Raw genomic sequence first — 19,172 nt, 5'->3', positions numbered from 1 at the left:
ACTTAATGACTCAATATTGTTGCAGGAGACGGAACTGAAGCAGACATTTTCTGTACCAGATAGTTAAGGGAGATTCAGATTTGGAGCTCTCGGATGATGAGAGAGATGAGGATTTCACACCTGGGATAGAATAGGGTCAAGAAGAAGGGTGGGAAAGATGCAGGAGGCTCCATGAGCGCACAGATACAGACATAGAGACAGATAGGGACGAGCTGGAAAGACATGGCCCTCTGTGGGCCAAGAGTAGCACGTATGTCTTATTGTTTTTTTTATTTTAAGTGGAGCCATGAAAAATGAGAATTGCCTCAGGAAGGCCAAGTTTGTTTCTATGAGCATGGTCAAATGGAGACCACATCCATAAAACTAGTCAAGATGACCCTACAACCCGTGCCGAGTCGACTGGAGTCAATAAGGTACTTTTCCCACTACATTGACTACAAAGTCTTTGAAGATCTGGAAAGATTCACCAAAAACCAAACTAGTTTTTTAGTGACCAAATAAACAGCAATGTTCAGATCAATTACTTATTTATGTTTTAAATAAAGGTGTATTATTCTTGTATTAATATCACTCTATAACCATAATACGTTACATAGTCTATCTGTTAATTTTGGCCGACTTTTCAAACTAAAATGGTCCCAATGTCCTCTACAGTGGACATTCAAAATTAAATTAAATTAAAAAAGTCTAAATTGTAAGATTTTTTTAACCCTAAATAGGAAATCACAAAAAAAAAAGGAAATTGGAAGACACTTTTTTTCCTCGGGTCCCAGAAGAATATAGTGAATTCAGAGAGTATTCAGACCTCTTCCCTTTCTTACCTCCGTATTTTGTTGCAGCCATCAATTGACACTTAATACACAACAATAATAAAGAGGAAACAGGATTGTATAACTTTTCAAATGTAAAGGTCTCCCATTTCTCTTGATAACCGTTGACATGATTCAACTGAATCATGAGTTTGAAACGTAAAAACCTTTTTATAAATACTTACAGCTCATGGGTCCCCAAGAATAATTGTGTGTGATTCTTACAGTAAATGCTGCACACAGCTTTACAGTATCAATACTTCTTCACTGATCACTTCATTAATTCCCTCCAGCTGAACCAGGGGTGTTGCTTGGATCTAGCAACATTGGGGGCTTAGCCAAGTTTGACAATTGTACTTTCGAAAATATATATGTATATCAATAGAGTATACAAGAATACACAATATGAAATGTAAATAATGAATGAAAACTCTCTGTAATAGACCAATCTACCACCCAAACAGACACACATGGACATAGGTTACTCTATAAAAGTACAAAAGAAGAAAATCAACTATATGGTAGTAAAGCAAGAAGATGTTTTCCGTCATAAGAATTTATTACATTTCGAGAGCATCACACTTTTAATATAGGACTTACTGTAACTGTAAGCCCATATTATCTTATCGAGAAAAGATTAATACAAAATCACTGTCACTGAGGGCCCCTTTTGCACCTGCCCAGGTTGCCCATATGGTAGATCCAGCCCAGACTATAAGTACTTTGACTAAAACTACTTTCATCTTTACTCTTAATAATTCTACTAATAATAATATAATAGTTTTGTATGTTGTCATAATTAATAAAACATTTAACAGCAAATAATAACTGACAGTTAGCACATCTTCCATAAATAAAAGTTCAACATGGACACAGAATATAATTTTTTTTATTTAAAAGACAACAATAGATTAAATACAAGTTATTACACCATGATACTTAACTTATTAAACGTTTTAAAATCTATTTTATTGCAGCCAACTAAAACATTTACTATAGCAACCAATTAAAAAATGTGTCCATCTTGCTCTACTGACCAACATAGAAAAGACTATCAATAACATCAACAAAATATCATATTATTAATAGTCAAAACACAGCAATTGACTAATGTTTAACATGGTCTTCCATTTAGTATATTCTATACATAAATACAGCAATATTGAGCCTCCAATAATGCAAGCCCCTAATATAAAGAAATCTCAGCCTAATGTCTGTGATGGGTTACATACATCCTAATAGTGCTGCTCACACTGCCCGCTACAGAACTAGTGATCAATTCATATAGATTATGAAAGTTAACCTTAACAAATTATTCTGCCTGTTGTTTTCTTGCATTTTGTTTCATTAGCTAGATTGCTAGCAACCTTTTTCTGCATGCTTATCCAGAATCCAATGGGTGTCGTGTTACAAAAATGGATTGTTAAATGAGTTGTGGAACATGGAAAAACTGCAGACACATGAAGAGATCTTAATCTAATGTGTTGAGAGATAAGCCCTTTACAGACTGTTTGTCGATAATTGCGACTATAGCTTGATCCCACATGCAAATAGGTATCGAGCTGATGGTATTTTGAAGAAATGTATCAACCCACATAATGAGGTACACCTGGATCAGTAGGAAATCCTTCTGCCACCTTCCACGACGTCTGAACCTCTTGAGGCATGAATTCACGGTAAGTTCTTTTGGGATTTTCTGTTACACCCTTTGTGACCTGTGAAGCAGTATCTTTTTTTGGCCACTTGGGGGCAGCAGAAAAAACCGTAGATGCAAAATTGACATATTTTTACCGTTTAAAGACGTTGACGTGGATGAGAGCTGTGAGAATACAGTATAGTTTGGAGATGGAAAACCGAACAATACCTCGGTGAAAGACCTGTGTTTCTTTGGATTTGCCCGTTTAAAACAAATGTGATCAGGGACACAAAAGAAAAATGACAATGTAATTTAGTTGAATGGGAACAATGTTTTTCTATGGGCAAGTAATTGAATCTATTGGTTATATAAAAACATTGTTTGGTGCAGCTTTAAATCTTGTGCCTGCACAGGGCACTGTGTGGTAAACTACCCTGCTTAGTGTAACTCAGCAACAGCACTGTTGGCATACCGCCCTGTGGAGTCCAGTTGATGCCAAATATGATCGATTTCTCTCCACGTCCATTTTTTGTGATCATGACGCTAAGCTCTTTGAGTGGGTCTGACTCCTTAACATTTTTTTCTTTTTTGATATCATTGTCACATCTTGTTGTTCTCATCTGGTAACCTGGACCAGTGTTCACATTCTCATCATTAAGTGTTATGCCAGAAGTGGCAACAGAAACACACATTTTTGGTAAATACGCCTTTGTAGTGCATTCAATTCCCATTTTTATATTATATTATATATTCACCAACATTATAGCATGCTGCCATAGTACAGCATTATTGTCTGTTGTACTTTAGTAAAAGTACCATTTAATCACTTACATACCAACATCCACACACACAGTTCTGTCGCATGAACTTTCACCATCCAAATGGCAACTGACCGTTTAAAAACGACATGCTGTATTATGTTCCAGTGGCTTATCACAACTTGCGCAGAAGGATACACACCACTTAAACAAAAAACTGTCTCTTTTCTCCGTTCAAAAGCATGCTACCTTTGACATTAGTGTATTAAACTGTGTTGGAGACAAACATTTCTCCAACACCTCCAGCAATACATTTGATTAATTTCATTGTAAACAAGTTGCTACCTTCAGTTAATCTTTGGTCTACTGGTAGCAGAAGCTCTAGCAGCAACAGAAGTCCAGCAACAAGCTGCAGCTTCAGCTTGATCGCCTCCTTAGCCACCTTTCACTTGAATCCACAGAATCAGTCAATTATACTATGAATAAATTACAGTTTTTCTGTGTGCTAAAACATTTATACTATCAGAGTTTGCCTAGTTGATAGATACACAAGAAACACTTTCTCTCCCATCAGACTTCCATCAGTGAAAGTTTGTCCAAACCTTTTTTCTACTTTCTATTCTATTGTAAAACCAAGACAACTCTATGATAAAGAGGGAAAAAAATGTTAACCCTTAACTGCAAAAAATGCCTCAGAAAGTGATGAAATTACCCAGACTGCCCTGTCACGCTGGAGACTGAGGGGTCCGTCTCACATTTCAGCTTCAGTGGTGGCTCTGTGTTGTCGGACACGTTTGAGGAAGACTGAGGAGGGGTGGGTGTATCGAAGCCTTTATCCATCCTCCCGTCTCCATTCACCCTCTCCTCCCCGTGTCCTGGCGGGGACTCGTGTGTGCGCATGTGTTTGGCCAGGTGGTCATTGCGCATGAACACTCTGGGGCATAATGCGCAGCTGAACTTCTTAGCACCGGTGTGCGTCTGAAGGTGGCGCTGCAGTTCATCAGAGCGTGTGAATCTCTTGCCGCAGAAGAGCCAGTTGCAGACGAAGGGCCGGTCCCCACTGTGCCATCGCAGGTGAGCCTTCAGATGCGAGGTCTTGGCGTAGGCTTTGCCGCAGCCGGGGATGTGGCAGTTGTGCATGTGCTTCCTCCTGCTGTCATCCGTGCTCTGGCCCAGCTGTTCAGCATGCACGCAGTTAGGGCAGCGACACGCAGTCTGGCCCCCGCCTCTGGAGGAGGAGCGGCGCTGAGGCTTGGGCCGGGCGGAGACAGCGTTCTCCTGCGGTTCCTCCAGGGAGTACGCTTCTTGTTGCAGCATTTCAGGGGCCATTGGCTCCATCTTGAAGCCATCCTGAGAGAAGAGGTGGGATGAGTGCGAGGCTGGAGCGAGTTGAGATGGAGGCAGGTTGCACAGCTGTGGGTCGGATCCGTAGGGCCCTAAAGAGTGCTGCAACCCCATGGAGCTCCCAGGATTTACTGAAGGCAAGCCGACATTCTGCCCCGTCTGCAGGTCAATCCAGCTCCCTGTTTGGACGTCCCTGTGGAGTTCCCACCAGGAGGGGATGTTCATGTCTTCTGAGCTGCCACTTGGGGGTGCTGTCCGCAACCAAGGCTCGTAAGGGTGGGCCATGAGGGAAGCTGGGCAAGGTGCTAGACTGTTGATGGGGTTGGCGGCTCAAAATCTTGTTCACTATATTTTGGATAATGCTTAGAAGATTAGCACATGTTGAGATGGCGGTGTGTCCAAAAACCTGCAGAAAGAAAGAACAGACAAACTGTTATATCTTCAAATCTGGTATCAACTTCTCACTGTGTTGCATTTTCTCAATGGCTTCACTGAACTACATGCAATGACTTCAAAGCCTTGAGGTCATTTTCCCCCACTCTGAAATACTTTGAAATACTCAGCCTTTGCTGATCTAACGTTTCTGAACTTCAGAAGTGCAGACATTCAGGCCTAAATCCTTCTGTCTACAACATTTAAACCCTAAGCACACCTCCTTCATTGCCAAGGATACTGCCGTTCTCACGCTGCGTGGCCGAGGAGGCAGGAGAGAGGGGGAGACAGACGTGTCCAGGCAGAAGCCTGCCACATGCATCCGCTGCCAGGTACTTCCCATGGAGGACAGTCAAAGACAAGCGCAAAGAAAACAACATCATTGGCCCAGTGCAAGGCAAAGGCAGTGAGGGGGGGGGGGGGCAGGGACAAGAGTGAAGGGGAGTGTTGACAGGAGAACAGTTTGGTAAAGGAAGAAGTTCCAGGGAGGTATGGCTGCGGGCCAAAGTCTATTTGTACGTCTCTGAGGTTTGTGGAGATGAAACCTGGCAGACAGGAGAACCTGTTTTTTATGAATCACACATGATTTACAACAGGCCTCCAGGCAAGATACAATAGGAGCCCCGTAAAACGGCCTGCCTCGAACACACTGGCGGCAGAAAGCATCAACAGTTGCAGACTGACGGCATTCAGGAGCCTGAGAATGGGAGGGAAACAATGACATGAGAACAATACTTTATTTACGTAATTATGGGCACACGCTCTAAAACAGCATCCTGTCCCCGACACGCTCCAGGTATGTTCGTTTGTACACGCCACTGCAGCGTCAGTCAGAATGAGGAGGGGCTCTGATTTCAAAGGTGACATAAAACTTGGTAATGTTGGACAAGTCTGTGGAAATTCATGACAAGAAGCTACCGGCCTACAAGACCTGTGCTCGGTTTCAAACATGTCCCTCCCCCAAACAATCTTGTTGACTTCCACCACACCCCCATCCTCCAACATCTACAATTATCTTTACAGCAGGAAACAGTAAAGAAGGCTGAAGCTATGCTGTCTTAATCTTGATCACTTGCTGTGAAACCATATCTGATGGAGCAAGCTGCAAAAGGTTGCCAAAAGACAATAGGTCAACTCCATTGGAAGACATGCATCCTCTCTGATATGTTGATCAGGTGGAGCGTAGACACAGGCGGTGTAACTCTGACTGACAGTGAAGGAACCCCTCAGTAAATCCCAATTTGTTGAGTCAATACAGCCAAACCAAGACCATTACACGGCCTTCTCAAAGGTTCAGTCAAAGCAACTCAGAGATGCTTTCTGGTCGCAATGAAATCGTAAAGCAATTAGTTTGGAATTCCCTAATGAAAGGTCTGGTGTTAAAGGTCAAGCTGATTTATTTCATGCCGGCCTGGAGCCAGAGTCGCTGCTCTGTAATCTTTTGGGAATGTGACTGGGATGCACAGCGGAATGGTCCCCACAACTCCACTCTTACTGACACAACCGTAAACAAACCAAGACACCAGCATCCGCCTCCGCTCGCCAAAGTGCTGGGAGCGCCAGGAGCTCCTGAGGGAAACAGCTGGCATAGAGGGGGCCCCAGGGGGAGGGCAGCCCTTGAGGAGGAGGATGGTACAGAGCAATGACAGAGCTCTGGTCATAAAACCTGCCCGACCAAGACCCAGCACGGCCCCGCTTTATAGGTCTGCCATAGGGAAGAGGCGCAGACAGGGAACAAACTCTTCTCTAGATTTCTTAAAACACTTCAACAAGTGAGGCACATACACATCGCAGCCTAACACTACCTCACAGGATATATTTTACTTTGAATTTCAAGCCACTGTACACTTTCTATGTTAAATAGATTGGTATATAAGATAGTGTTTGGATACGACTCTGAATGTTTTATTTGTATTTTATTCTATTCTTAAAGGTGGGGTAGGTAAGTTTGAGAAACCGGCTTGAGATACACTTTTTGTTATATTCCATGGAATGCTCTTAACATCCCGATAGCAATGAATATATTAAGTGCTTTGACAAAAAATCCATAAAGAAATGTCATCTGTGGAAGCCGTGGTACTGTAAAAAGCACGACCAATCATTTTAGCCGGCCCGGCTAAAATAACTGGATGGCCTACCTGCCTGTCAGCCTTCCATCTGTGCACAGACTTATCTCGTGCCCTCATTGGTCATGTGCGCGTTCGTGTGTGTTGGAGGAGGGGCTCTGTAAGGAAGTGGCAGATTTTTTCCGGCTGTGTATTTTCAAATTCTAGCGCACTCGAGCTGGTTTCTCCAAAATTACCTACCCCACCTTTAAGTCTTTTTGTAATTCTTGTAGATTGTCAATGCTGTGACATAACAATTTCTCAACTTGGGATAAATAAAGTACCTATCGATCTATCTATCTTTTCCTGAGTTTTAATAAACTTCCAGACTTTTTTCTTCTGATTTGAAAGCTAATAATTGGGATTTTCAAGACTGATAATCTGCTCGTTTGAATTTTGAGGCCTTATTTCCAGAATAGTTTCGGGATTACTTTTTTTAATTTATTCTGCCATTCAAAAAATGCCATCCTTTATCATCCCAGACGTAGACTAACAGTTACAAAAGTATCACTGACTGTCTCGGGACGTTCCAAACAAAGCATTTAGGGTCAAGTGGCTTTTACAAGTAGTTTGTTTGAACCTGCTAGAAGAAACAGATAAAGGGAGTGGAGCAGATCAATTCGACCGGGGTCAGGTCAGTTGTCAGAGTGTACCACGATGGAAAAAAAAATGTTGAGCCTGGAAATGCTTGACATCACAACAAAATGTTAAACTTGAAGAACTTGTGTAAAGATCAAAGTCAGCTTGCACAACAGTTATTCAAAACCTGGTGAGTGCAATAGTTAGGGGCCTTTAAACAGAGTTTCTATTAGAACGCTATGCTTGATTTGAAAAGGTAATCTGCACACCTGGGTGGAGGTAAGGTTAGTGAGACACAGAGCTGGAAGTGGAAGGCTGATCTGGTCTAATTGGTTCCAAGATAGCTTAGATATGGATGACAGTTTGACATGTTCAGTGATTTAGAGTGTCTGTGTGACACTATAAATCACTGAACATAATTGCGTAGAATGCATTTTACTGCATCTCACTGAAATATGTACTGCAGTTGTTGGGACATCTTTAAGGAGCCTCTTTGTTTCCTTGTCTCTTTTCTGAGTAAACAAACTGCAAGAGAGAACTGACATTTTCAGAGCCTTCATTTGTAAACCAACATAAATCAAGTACAAGTGTATTTTTGATCAAGTTTGCACCTAATTTCCACTTAAAAATTCAAAAGCGTACAAACACACACTGTCGTGTTTCAACAGGATTTTTTCACAATACTATTTGATGTGCTTGTTTAAGTATTTATGTTTAAATGGAGACAAAGATTAAAAAACAAACACAAAGACAGAATGTTATGTTGAATAAGATGTACAAAATGTGACATAATGTGATATGTACAGTATATACAATGGTTACTAAGAATATTACTTTTTCTGTGCAGTTTTAATGTATATGTACTTACCTTTAGTTTAAAAATGTCCATTTTAATCTGTATTCTATTTTAAACATTATGTGTATTATAATACTTTTCATTGTAGAATAACATTTCACATACAAACATCCAATCGGTTGATAAAAACGTGAACTGTTTTAGGTTAAACTACCCAACATTAGTCAAAATGTGCTTTACCTTGACAAATGACAACCTTTAGAATCCATTTACAGATTGAATTATCAATAATAATAATCCAATACTATGACAATATAACACCGACATCCCATTCTACATATCTGTACTTGAATGTGTTGTCCTCTCATCCCATATAGTTAGTTCTATGATTGAACTCAGTCAAACTTTTAAAATATGACTTGTATTTGACTTTGTGGTATTGCTACTTTCCCTACAGTAAATTATTTGAACTCTTCCACCACTATATATACACATGTCTTATTAAGTCTTGCACTTGGTCAATCGTCACTGTCACGCCATGGAATCGTTTTCAATAAAACCTTTTTCTATACAAAGATAAATAATTCAAACTATTGATTATTAACAATAAATCCCATAAATCGTATCCTGTGCACTTTAAATAATAATTTGAATTCAAAATCTTCACTGGGTCCCTTGGGGTTATTCCTACAGGGAACATATACACATGATATGGCCGTATACTTTACAGTGACAAATGGGAGAAACAATTACATTCAACCAGAATTTAAAATAAACAGCATCAACAAGTCACGGCAAATTTCTAAAAACAGCACCATGGACAGATTTCCTTCCTTTCTTTCAAAATAAATATGAATGTGAGTCCTATAATGTGGTATTTGCTTTAAAGTGAAATATTTTTTAAGATTTTAAGACCGCATAATAATTTGTACGTGAGTAAATGGCACACCAGGCTACATCCCATTGAGCTAACCCTCCACACCTACAGGTCAAGTCAATATAATATTAACTATAATATTAAACCTCGACTTTATATTACTATAATCTACACAAATGAATGTTTTCAACTTTTGTATCAAAATAAATGCTTTGACTTCATTCTTCAAACCCCACAGCCAGCAATCTTAAACTTCAGTTGTAAAAAACAATTGACAATATATTGTTATTTCATATATTTACAGTGGGGTAAGATAAATCAGATATTTTACTTATGTAAAAGTAGAAATACTACAGTGTTAAAATACTTTGTTACAAGTAAAAGTTTTTTTCTTCTTCTTTCAATGACTTTATATATTATTGCTGGATATCTTTAACTGTTATGATATATCATAGTGTATTTATATTTTGTTTTAGCTTAAAATCAGAATCTGTAAAGTAATTTGTAACTCATTTTGTCATAGAGTAAAAAGTACAATATTGGCTTCCAAACTGTAGTGCCCATTGGTGTATAAAGAAGCATAAACTACAAATACTCAAGTAAAGCACTATACCTCATATCGTACTTAAGTACAATACTTGAGTAAATGTACTTCAATACATTAAACCACTGTTTATTTAACTGCAGGTTTCGTGGAAAATATATGTTAATTATATCTCCAAGTCAAACCAAAGCATGGTTAATAAAGCAATGTAATGTTGAGATATATTCATTTATAGTGCAGTAACAGACGCTTATCTCGCAGGGAGAGAGAGGTTACCTGTTAGTGCTGGAGCTGCTGAGTTATTCTGAATAAATGCAGCTCGTGGTCTCAGCTCTGCTTCTTCTTCTTCCCGTCGTCGACAAACGTGCACAGAATAATATCCTCATCATATTTCATCTGATTATCTCCATCGCTGACGGTCGAAGTGAGGCAGTATGATCGTTTTGGCGCACAGGTAAGCAGTATGGTGAGTAGTGAGAAACTTCATGATAGGCTGCGCGTCTTCAGTGCCTCCAGGCCCCGCCCCCCGCTCGGCCCGCTCCCCCCTGGAGATGCGCCCTCCCCGGCTGGAGGTGAGGACACGGCTCGCTTTAAAACCCGGGATCAATGAGACGGTCTTCAGACCTTCAGAAAATATACTTATAGTGAAGTAAAGTCCAGTGGTGTAATGTAACTAAGCACATTTACTCAAGTATACTGTACTTGAGTAAAACATACTTGTACTTTATTTTATTTTTATTTTGTGCTACTTTATACTTTTACTACAGTCTGTTTTTTTAACACATATTGTTCTTTTTACTTCACACATTGACATATTAAGTTACTTGAATATTTAGGTTATTTATACAAAATGTAAATCAACACACATTATTAATGCACTTATAATTTTAATAGAGTAATTAAAATACTTAATATATCTGGTGTTTAAAAGGGCCCTTTTGTATAACGTGTACTTTTACTTTTTGTACTCAAAGTATTTTTTTACACTACTTTTTTACTTTTACATAAGTACAATTTTGAATGCAGTACTTTTACTTACTTATACAAAATAAAGTAATTGAGTACTTTTACACTGCACAAGTACTTCTTCCATTACGTCTAATCCTATAAAAAGATAGCTTAATATTTGTTTTCTGTTTTAATGCAAGTGACATTTTTTAAATTGATATAAGTTTAATTTTGGTCTTTTATTGAAAATGCTTGTCTGAACTAAGAGTAGCCTAGGCGTGTGGTTATATGCAATTTTAAAAAGTCTTACATTCTAGTGTACATGTTTTGACAATTATCAATTTTTACTTTATATTTAGGGTTTTGTGAGCAACATAAACACTTTTTTGTTGTAAGTGCCGTACAAAATAGTTTTGGCTTTAGTATACTGTGGGCAATCATTTTTGTCAATAAACAATAGTACACCTTTTTGCATTTTGTAAGTAGCTCCACACAACTGAGCTAGCTCAATCTGCTAAAACCATGACATTTTGTTGAAAAATTGTGGTTTTCTGTTTTAACAGCGACATGATTATTATTCTTTCACACAAGTTTCATTCCACTCTTTTATTTGTTTAATATATCCAAGACTTTGGGAAGACTGCATTTTCCTTCTTTGCATCAAGGGTATGGAATAATTAATACTAAAATTAAAATTAACAAACATTGATGTCCATTGATGGATTTAATGTCATCATATAAAATGTTGCAATAAAGGCATGTGGTTGTTTGTGTGTTTTATTGTATTGTGATTTTGTATGGACCTTGGCCTGGTCTCTCTTGTAAAATGTGATATATATAATAGCATATTATATATAATCTCAGAGGTAGAGAGCATAATGCATACGTTACATACATATAGACATATATTTAAGAAAATGTTTCTACGTTTTATTTCATTTCATTTATTACAATAGTTGTCATTGGGCTGCAGTAGTTCAGTTAGTAGAGCTGGACGCCCATTGGTGTTAGGTCTCCATATGGTGGACCCAGGTTCGAATCCAGCCTGGGACCTTTTGCCGCATGTCTTCCCCTCTTTCTCCCCTTTCAACACTATCACTTAAATAAAAATGCAAAATAAAATAAAATGATTGACTTTATTATTAAAGCTATAGCTAATACCTTAAATAAACACAAACTCTAAAGATGTGATACATCTTATTCTCATGAGACACTGTTAGCTACAGCAGTGATGTTGCAAATCAACTTTTCTTTACTGTAGCATCGGTGCAGTAACCTGCCCAGTGAAGTGCAGTCTGTGGATCAGGGAGTTAAGACCTGGAAATCCTTTGATTGAGGACACTCCTGAGGTGGTTTGGCTCGGGCCAAAACACACAAATCTGGAGTTCTTACTCTGCAGAAAACAGGGTACCAGTTATTGAGCGACCTGAACCATTCAGAGGAACAGCATCTCACATTAGAAAAAAAAAAGTGTTTTACGTGACAATTGAACTGCTACAAATGGCTTCTAGTACAAGTGCCAAATAAATATAGTTCCCAGCTTGTAATCCTCGGTATATGTCAGAGTTCAAGTGACTGCTGTGGCTTTCAATGTGCATCACGCATTTAATAGTTTTTAACATCATCTTCCTTTGAGGGCTTTTTATTTTATTTTGTCTCCTCACTGAGTTAATTCCTTTCCTGTCACAGCATGTTGGGGGTGCAGCTTCAAATCAACTGACAAACACAGACCACAGACAGGCCGGCGGGAGTCACTTCCTCTCTGCTCCTCCGTCTCTGGAACAGCACTTTACAAACACCATGGTGGACACTAACTAAAAGCTCAAGCACTGTATGTATAGGTACAATTTTGAGGAACTTTACTTAAGTATTTCCATGTTCTGTTACTTTAAACTTATACTCTGCTACATCTTAAAAGAATATTGCAATTTTCTAGTACATTTATCTAAAAACTTTAGTTGCTTCAGTATTCAGTTTATTAATATAACATTTCAAAATAAATGATGATGTAATATTATAGATTTAGCTACCCAGCATATGTATAGTAATTATAATAAGCTTTTTTCTCAAAGTACTGTAGATATTTATGCATCAGTAATACTAACACAGTAATTAAACATATATTATTGTAAAATGAACCATTTTGCATATTGAGTATTTGTTTTTGATATTTGAAGTGCAATTTCTTTTTAGATTTATACTTAAGAATGATAAGGTGAGTAAAACATACATAACTTGTGTTACGATGTTTACCTTATTAAAAGATCAAAAATACTTTTTCCACCACTGGAAAGTTTTAATTTTAAATATGTCGCTGGTGCTTGTCAGACTGACATTGGTATAATAATGTCTCATATCTTTCAGCATATTTCACTTGTAGGAAGATCAGGCCACTGAATTGAAGACCACACACCACGACTAAATGGTGTTTACACACATCTTTAAATAGTCAAGCATATTTCCTCGTGAATACAATGTAGCACAATCAGAAAGAGACTTAATAACATTTAATTACAGTGCAAATCCGTGTAGGGGCTTACAAATTCTCCTAATGATTTAGATGTGTTTAGATAGCTCGTTTTTTTGTATGTCTGTCACTGCTCACATCTTTTTCTGTATAAGAGTTTATGCTGTGTACATGAAAATGTTTGTGGTTCTTTAAACTTGCTTGCAAGGAGGCTTTTCCTGAAGTACTGGCATTTACTCTTGTCATCAATCCAGCAAAACTCCCTTTGAATGTCAATGTGGTAAAGTAGCATCTATTTATATGACTGCAGCACTGCTGACCTCCATGTGCTGCTTTCTTATGACAAACCCTTCCACCTACACATGTTACATCTCGCCAATCATACAAGAAAGCAAACACAAAGTCAATGTTTGACTTAAATATGTTTTGGAACTAAGAGTAACAGGGCGTGTGGCTATAGATGCAGTTTGGAAAATCCAGATTGCTACTTTCTTTTTGGGCCTCTGTGAGCTGCTGCTGCCCAATCCAAGCGCTTATCTTATGCTGTCTCCACTTCACGACTTCTTCCTTGAGTTGCGAAGTAGCTGTGCTAGCTAGCTAAATTATACTTTTGTCCTAAAGAAGAGGCTTTGGTATCTTCTGAAGTAAGTTGAAAACCAAGCTAGCTGTTTCCCCATGCATGTGCCTGTCTCCTGGTGGTAGCTTTAATTTACAGACATATTGTCGCGTTTCCACTACACGGCCTCGCTCGGCCCCGCTCGGTATGGCTGGGCCTCGTTAGGACTGGCTCACTTTATGGCGCATTTCCATTACAGTTTAGGAACTGGGGCAGTATCTATAGTAACGCAGTGTAGGCGGAGCCGTGACGTGATCTTCAGAGGACCCCAGAAAAACAACACAGCCGTTAGCTGTCAGCACTCAGAGCTCACAGCTCCTCATATATGTTCAGAAACTAGACAAAAGTTAAACAAGTACAAACCACAGACTGCCTGTGTCATGGTGAATACAGTCGCTGCTTTATTTATGTCTGTATAGGCCGTTGTTGTGAGTGTGGACGGTTGGAGCATATACTGCGTTAGCTTAGCCAATCTCCATTTAGAAAACAAGCATTTTAAAAGGTTTTTCGCCTGCCGTCTGTCTGCAGACTTGACAAAGCATTAATTCATGGTTTTTACTAACCGGTATCAGTATGTTGTTACTTCGGCATCATTTTGAAACGTGTATTACAATTAAATCACGGTCAAATATGTCCATCTTGTTGTAGTTGTTGCCCCCTTGCCAGCGACGCTCTCTCTAGTTTAGCATACTCAGCCCGACTCAGCCTCGTTGTCTCTGGCCCTGGACCCACGATTTTATGAGGCCAGAAAAACTGTGAATTAGGACCCGCCGGCCGGTACTAGGCCAAGTGGAAACGCAACCAAAGACGGGCCGCTGACGTCACAGCCCTCTTAAACCGGGCTGCGGGCTGTAGTGGAAACGCGCCATAAGAGTGCTATCAATCTTTAGGAATAAAGCACATAAGAGTCTTTCTATACAAATCAAACAATTAATGTAATGGCTATAAAGAACCAGCCATTCAAATAATTGTTTTATTACTGGAACTATTCTCCAATGGATTACACACCCTAGACACACTCTATTATTGCTTGTAAGTATGTATTGTATTTGTAATTGCAGTAATTAGTCAGGAACACGTTTTTGGAGCCTTTGCTTGGTTCCCCTGAAGGTTAAAATAGTTTACGTGACACATCATTCGTAATTCTTAAGCTTTCCGTTTGTGTGTGATTGTATTTCTCTGAGTACAATGTGTTCCCTTAAAGGACATGTGCTTTGTATACAATATTCCCACCCTAAAAAATTGGTTCTGATTCTGATTCACTGGCTTGTGGCTGGTTTGACTCGTCTCTAGTCCCACGGGAACCACGCTGCTGTCCCAGACAAATCCTCCTGCCAACACGCCAGCCTCCAGAGAGCTAGGCCAGCTTAAGCCCTACTTCCCCTCCAGAGGCAAAAAAAATCCAAACAAAGTAAACAGTAAGCACCTAGTAGTCAACTTCCTTATCCTTGTTAATTATTCAAAATCCCGGGGGAGAGACCGGCCCACAGTTGTCTTCTGAGTCACTTTTTTTTTTCTCATACAAGCACTCACTCACCACAAAGCCCCCCCTTCTCCTGCCTCCCCTTTCAACTTCAAACCCAGTCATTTCTGCAAGCTGCGCTTTGATTGTACCAAACACCTGTATTTTTCGAGGAGAGACTTCCTTGCGAGCCCCCGCCTCCCATCTTTGATTGTTAAACAGCAGTGGCGCCGTCATTACTGTGTCTGTGCGACTGATGCCGCCCAGCTTCCCCTCCCATCTTCCCCTCCCATCTTCCAACTCCTTTCAACCAGAACTTTAATTGCTCAGTGAAAATTTGGATTGCTTTATTTTATCTAATTTTCAAAAACCCTTTTTTGTTTTTGAAGGGTTGTAAAACTTTAATGTGCCTTGCTGGATTTATCGGATGATGATCACAGATTTCGTAACAGTTAACACTGAATCCAAAATGTCCCCAGATTTGTAATAAGAAGTGAGAACTTATTTTTTAAATTTAGAACATATAGTTAGTCGTAGCCAGATGGACACACAGACTGCAAAGGTTTTTCTAACTCACCTCAGTACTTTAGTAATCCTTCAGGAAGACAAACAGACAGACATACACTTACACACTCACACACAAACACACACACACCTTTGCAGCAGTAATACCATGCTTTATTAGACGGCCTCTTCTGCCATCCTGTCTCCCCCTCAGATTAATATCCTCTGGGCTTCTCACCAGCTGTTTCCGTCCCATAACACCCCTCATCTTCCCCCGGCCGGCCCTCTGCTTCACATGGGCTTACAAACTGGGCCACTTTGCCTGCGTGTCTCTAGGAGTGATTTTTGGCTTAACACTTTGTAGGTTTGTGTGTGTGTGTGTTTGTGTGTGTGTCGATATGTGAGTTCACTCAGCCAGCTGAATGCCGGATCTTGTCCACACAAAAGTAAGCGGCCGCTTGAAGAAGGATGGACCAACTTTATCTTATATTACTTTATCTGTTAAGGCTTTTAGATGATGGTGTTTTAACAAGATAAGCAAAGGACAATAAACCCATGGCCATAATCATTTTTCATCAATTAATTATTCAACACAACTGTTGGTTGTCAACGTGATATGATGTATTGGTGTATTTACAAGTTTTGTCTGTTTAATTTCACTCTGTCTGTGCTTGTTTCAGTGCCCGAGTGTGTGTGTGTGTGTGTGTGCATACTGTAAATGTGTGCGAGGTCTCGTTTGGGTGTGTCTGCCTTTGGCTCAGGTGGGTGTTTACTTCTCATGGTGTTTTTACTGTTTGTGTGCAAGGGCAGACAGGATGTGCAGTGCTTGTCAGCATGCTCCAGGAGATGAAAGGCCGGAGAGGGTGTGGAAGTAGCCGAGTGCTGTTCAGGTAACAGGTTGTCTTCTCAGAAATCTCTCAAGAATTCTGTCCTGTTGCCTTCAGCATTCCTAGTGAGCCACCAGTGAGCAGCACTCACCACCAAGCTGCTTCAGAATATATCTCAACACCTCCCACAAATCTGGCCATAACTGAAAGCCAATAGGGTCCAGGTGCTCACTCTCGAAACACAAACACTAGTCAAACCTTTGGAGCGTCTCAGTTGGCGCCTCTTGTTCCCTTTACGCTCAAGTGTGCGTGTGAGCTGTTATTACACTACTGCCATAAAACTGATTGCATCACCAAAAGAAACAACATGAGTCAGTTTTAAGAATGGTGCCTACGACATGCATATTGATGAGCAATAGTTACGGACACGACAGCAGTCTGGTTTGGTCGCAGACTTACTAAGAATGTTGTCGGTCTCTGAAATGCAGTTGGGCGGGTTTCTATTACTAGAAGTAGTTACAGGTACCGAATCCTTGACATTCCTGGTTGTCTCCTCTTGTTAACGCGGGGGAAGTCATTAGTTTGACTATGTTGTCTATTTACCTAACCTGAAACACTAGATTGTTATGTGTTACATAAAAGCATTTGAGAAGCCGTCATTGGAAACGAAACAATATTTGGCAGGTGATTGGACGAAACCAACGAACCAACCTGTCAATAACAGGCTCACATCAACCAATTAGATAAACAGGATGAAGCCGGTCGGGGGAAGATTAAAAACATATTTTCTATCTAGAACAGCCATGAATGCCGTTCTTTTCTCTTCTTTCAGGGAAATAATACTCTCCAGTTCTGATATAAATGATGCTACACCATCTACGCTAACCTCCTAATGAGCCAACAATGTTTTGTGGTCGCACAGTTGCCTCTCTTTGTTGTTATGCACACCTAAACCACAGATGTCTAAATGGTAACCCCCAATTTGCAAAACTCTTGCAAGATATTTAGGGAAAGGCATTTTGTAGTTGTGTTTGAGATGAGTCGTCGGCAGTCATCTTGTGAGGCAGTAAGTGTCACAAGATTTTTCGCAAACTTTCAAAAATCTATGCTGGAATTAGCAGTGGCCAGAAATGTATTAAAATTGGAAATGTGTACTTGGATGGTCTGATTAAATTGTGGGGTCAAAGGTCAAGGTCACTTTGACCTCACCTCCGTCCTGTTCTTGTGAACGCAATATCTCGGGAGCACCTTAGCTTCAAACAGCTACTTGGACTTGAACTGCTAGAATTTGGTGGCCCAATGTCAAGGTCACTCTGACATCGTAACACGTTTCTGGCCACACCTCATGAATGTATAAGCTATGTTCGGCAATTCTAAACAACGAGGATGAAGTGATGACATGTTGGACAGACATGGGTTCAAAGTGCAACTTGACTTCTTGCCAAAGGAATACATTCATAACGTGGAAATTCTCCGAAGCTGTTCTGTGGTCTCCACCAACTCCTGACTGAAATGCTAGCTCTTTAGCAGCTAAATGCTTTACAATGACTACTAGCTAGTAGCTAACTTTTGGTGATTGACTTTGAAGCTTTGATTAGATTAGTTGTTTTTTCAGCCTGTTTAGAAACAATGGGCTTTGTATACTGTAGCTGAAAATGAATTTGAAAGAAAGTTGGTTGAAAAAGTTCAAAAAACACTAAATGGCATTAAAATGATTTAATGTGTCAATACAGAAACTGTGTCCACACGCACCGTTTTGACTGGACTTTCTTTATACTGAAGATACATTACATTCTAAGACAAATATGACCATCGAAAGAAGCAGGGACTCCGGTCATGGAAGACATGAGAACATGTTCAATAATGTTAGCAGCTTGAAGAAAACGTATTCGCCTTCACTGGATTTGATTTGAGAAAATATAATGCATTTCCAGAAACCACCAGATCTAAAGTAGAAAAAGTGTCTGATCGTAGTTTGGGTGGTTTGACCTTTTCAAAGCTCTGCAGGATTAAGTGGAGTTTAGATTTGATCAATGCAAAGAGCAGGTGAACCGTTTTGGGAAGTGTCTGGAAAGACTGAGCCCACAGACAGGAAGTGTCAACAACATACAGTAATTCAATGAAACACCGGCGATAGGACACACCCACTCCATAAACCCACTGACAAACAGGAATTCGCCCAACTTTAATTACACTGATTAGCCAACATGTGATCCTGGTGTAGTTTCATAGTACAAAAACTGTGACTTCTTAAAAAGGAAAAAAAAAGACACATCATCTTCATTTTGCAAATTGCTGCAAACAAGTAGTCCTACTAAATAGCTAGTTGAAAGTTTCATTAATACCTCAAAAGTAACACAATTCGATTTATTGAATAGGGTCATTTGCAGTAAATGTCTAGCCATTCTGCAGAATTTTACAAGGTTAATTCAACAAAATGATCAAGTTATATCTGCAGATCCATGTTT

The 19,172-nt window shown here is 39.6% G+C and overlaps 1 protein-coding gene across 1 annotated transcript; it reads right to left on the bottom strand.

Moving 5' to 3' along the window:
* Positions 1-1,682: 1,682 nt before the first annotated feature.
* LOC117483250 (transcription factor Sp6-like) lies at positions 1,683-10,335 on the bottom strand. Its single transcript, XM_034131500.1, has 2 exons — positions 10,157-10,335; positions 1,683-4,953 (listed from the first exon to the last, which is right to left on the bottom strand). Exon 2 carries the CDS (start codon positions 4,830-4,832, stop codon positions 3,912-3,914), a length of 921 nt encoding a protein of 306 aa, XP_033987391.1. The 5' UTR covers positions 4,833-4,953; positions 10,157-10,335; the 3' UTR covers positions 1,683-3,911.
* Positions 10,336-19,172: the final 8,837 nt, after the last annotated feature.

The sequence above is a fragment of the Trematomus bernacchii genome, unplaced genomic scaffold (assembly GCF_902827165.1).
Source record: "Trematomus bernacchii unplaced genomic scaffold, fTreBer1.1, whole genome shotgun sequence".
Lineage (NCBI taxonomy): Eukaryota > Metazoa > Chordata > Actinopteri > Perciformes > Nototheniidae > Trematomus > Trematomus bernacchii.
Note: the sequence above shows the minus strand (reverse complement) of the source record. Positions and strands in the feature narration are given on the sequence as shown.

Bases quoted from the DNA above. Each gene is read 5' to 3' on its own strand.
- LOC117483250 (XM_034131500.1), bottom strand. From the start codon at position 4,832: ATGGCCCACCCTTACGAGCCTTGGTTGCGGACAGCACCCCCAAGTGGC.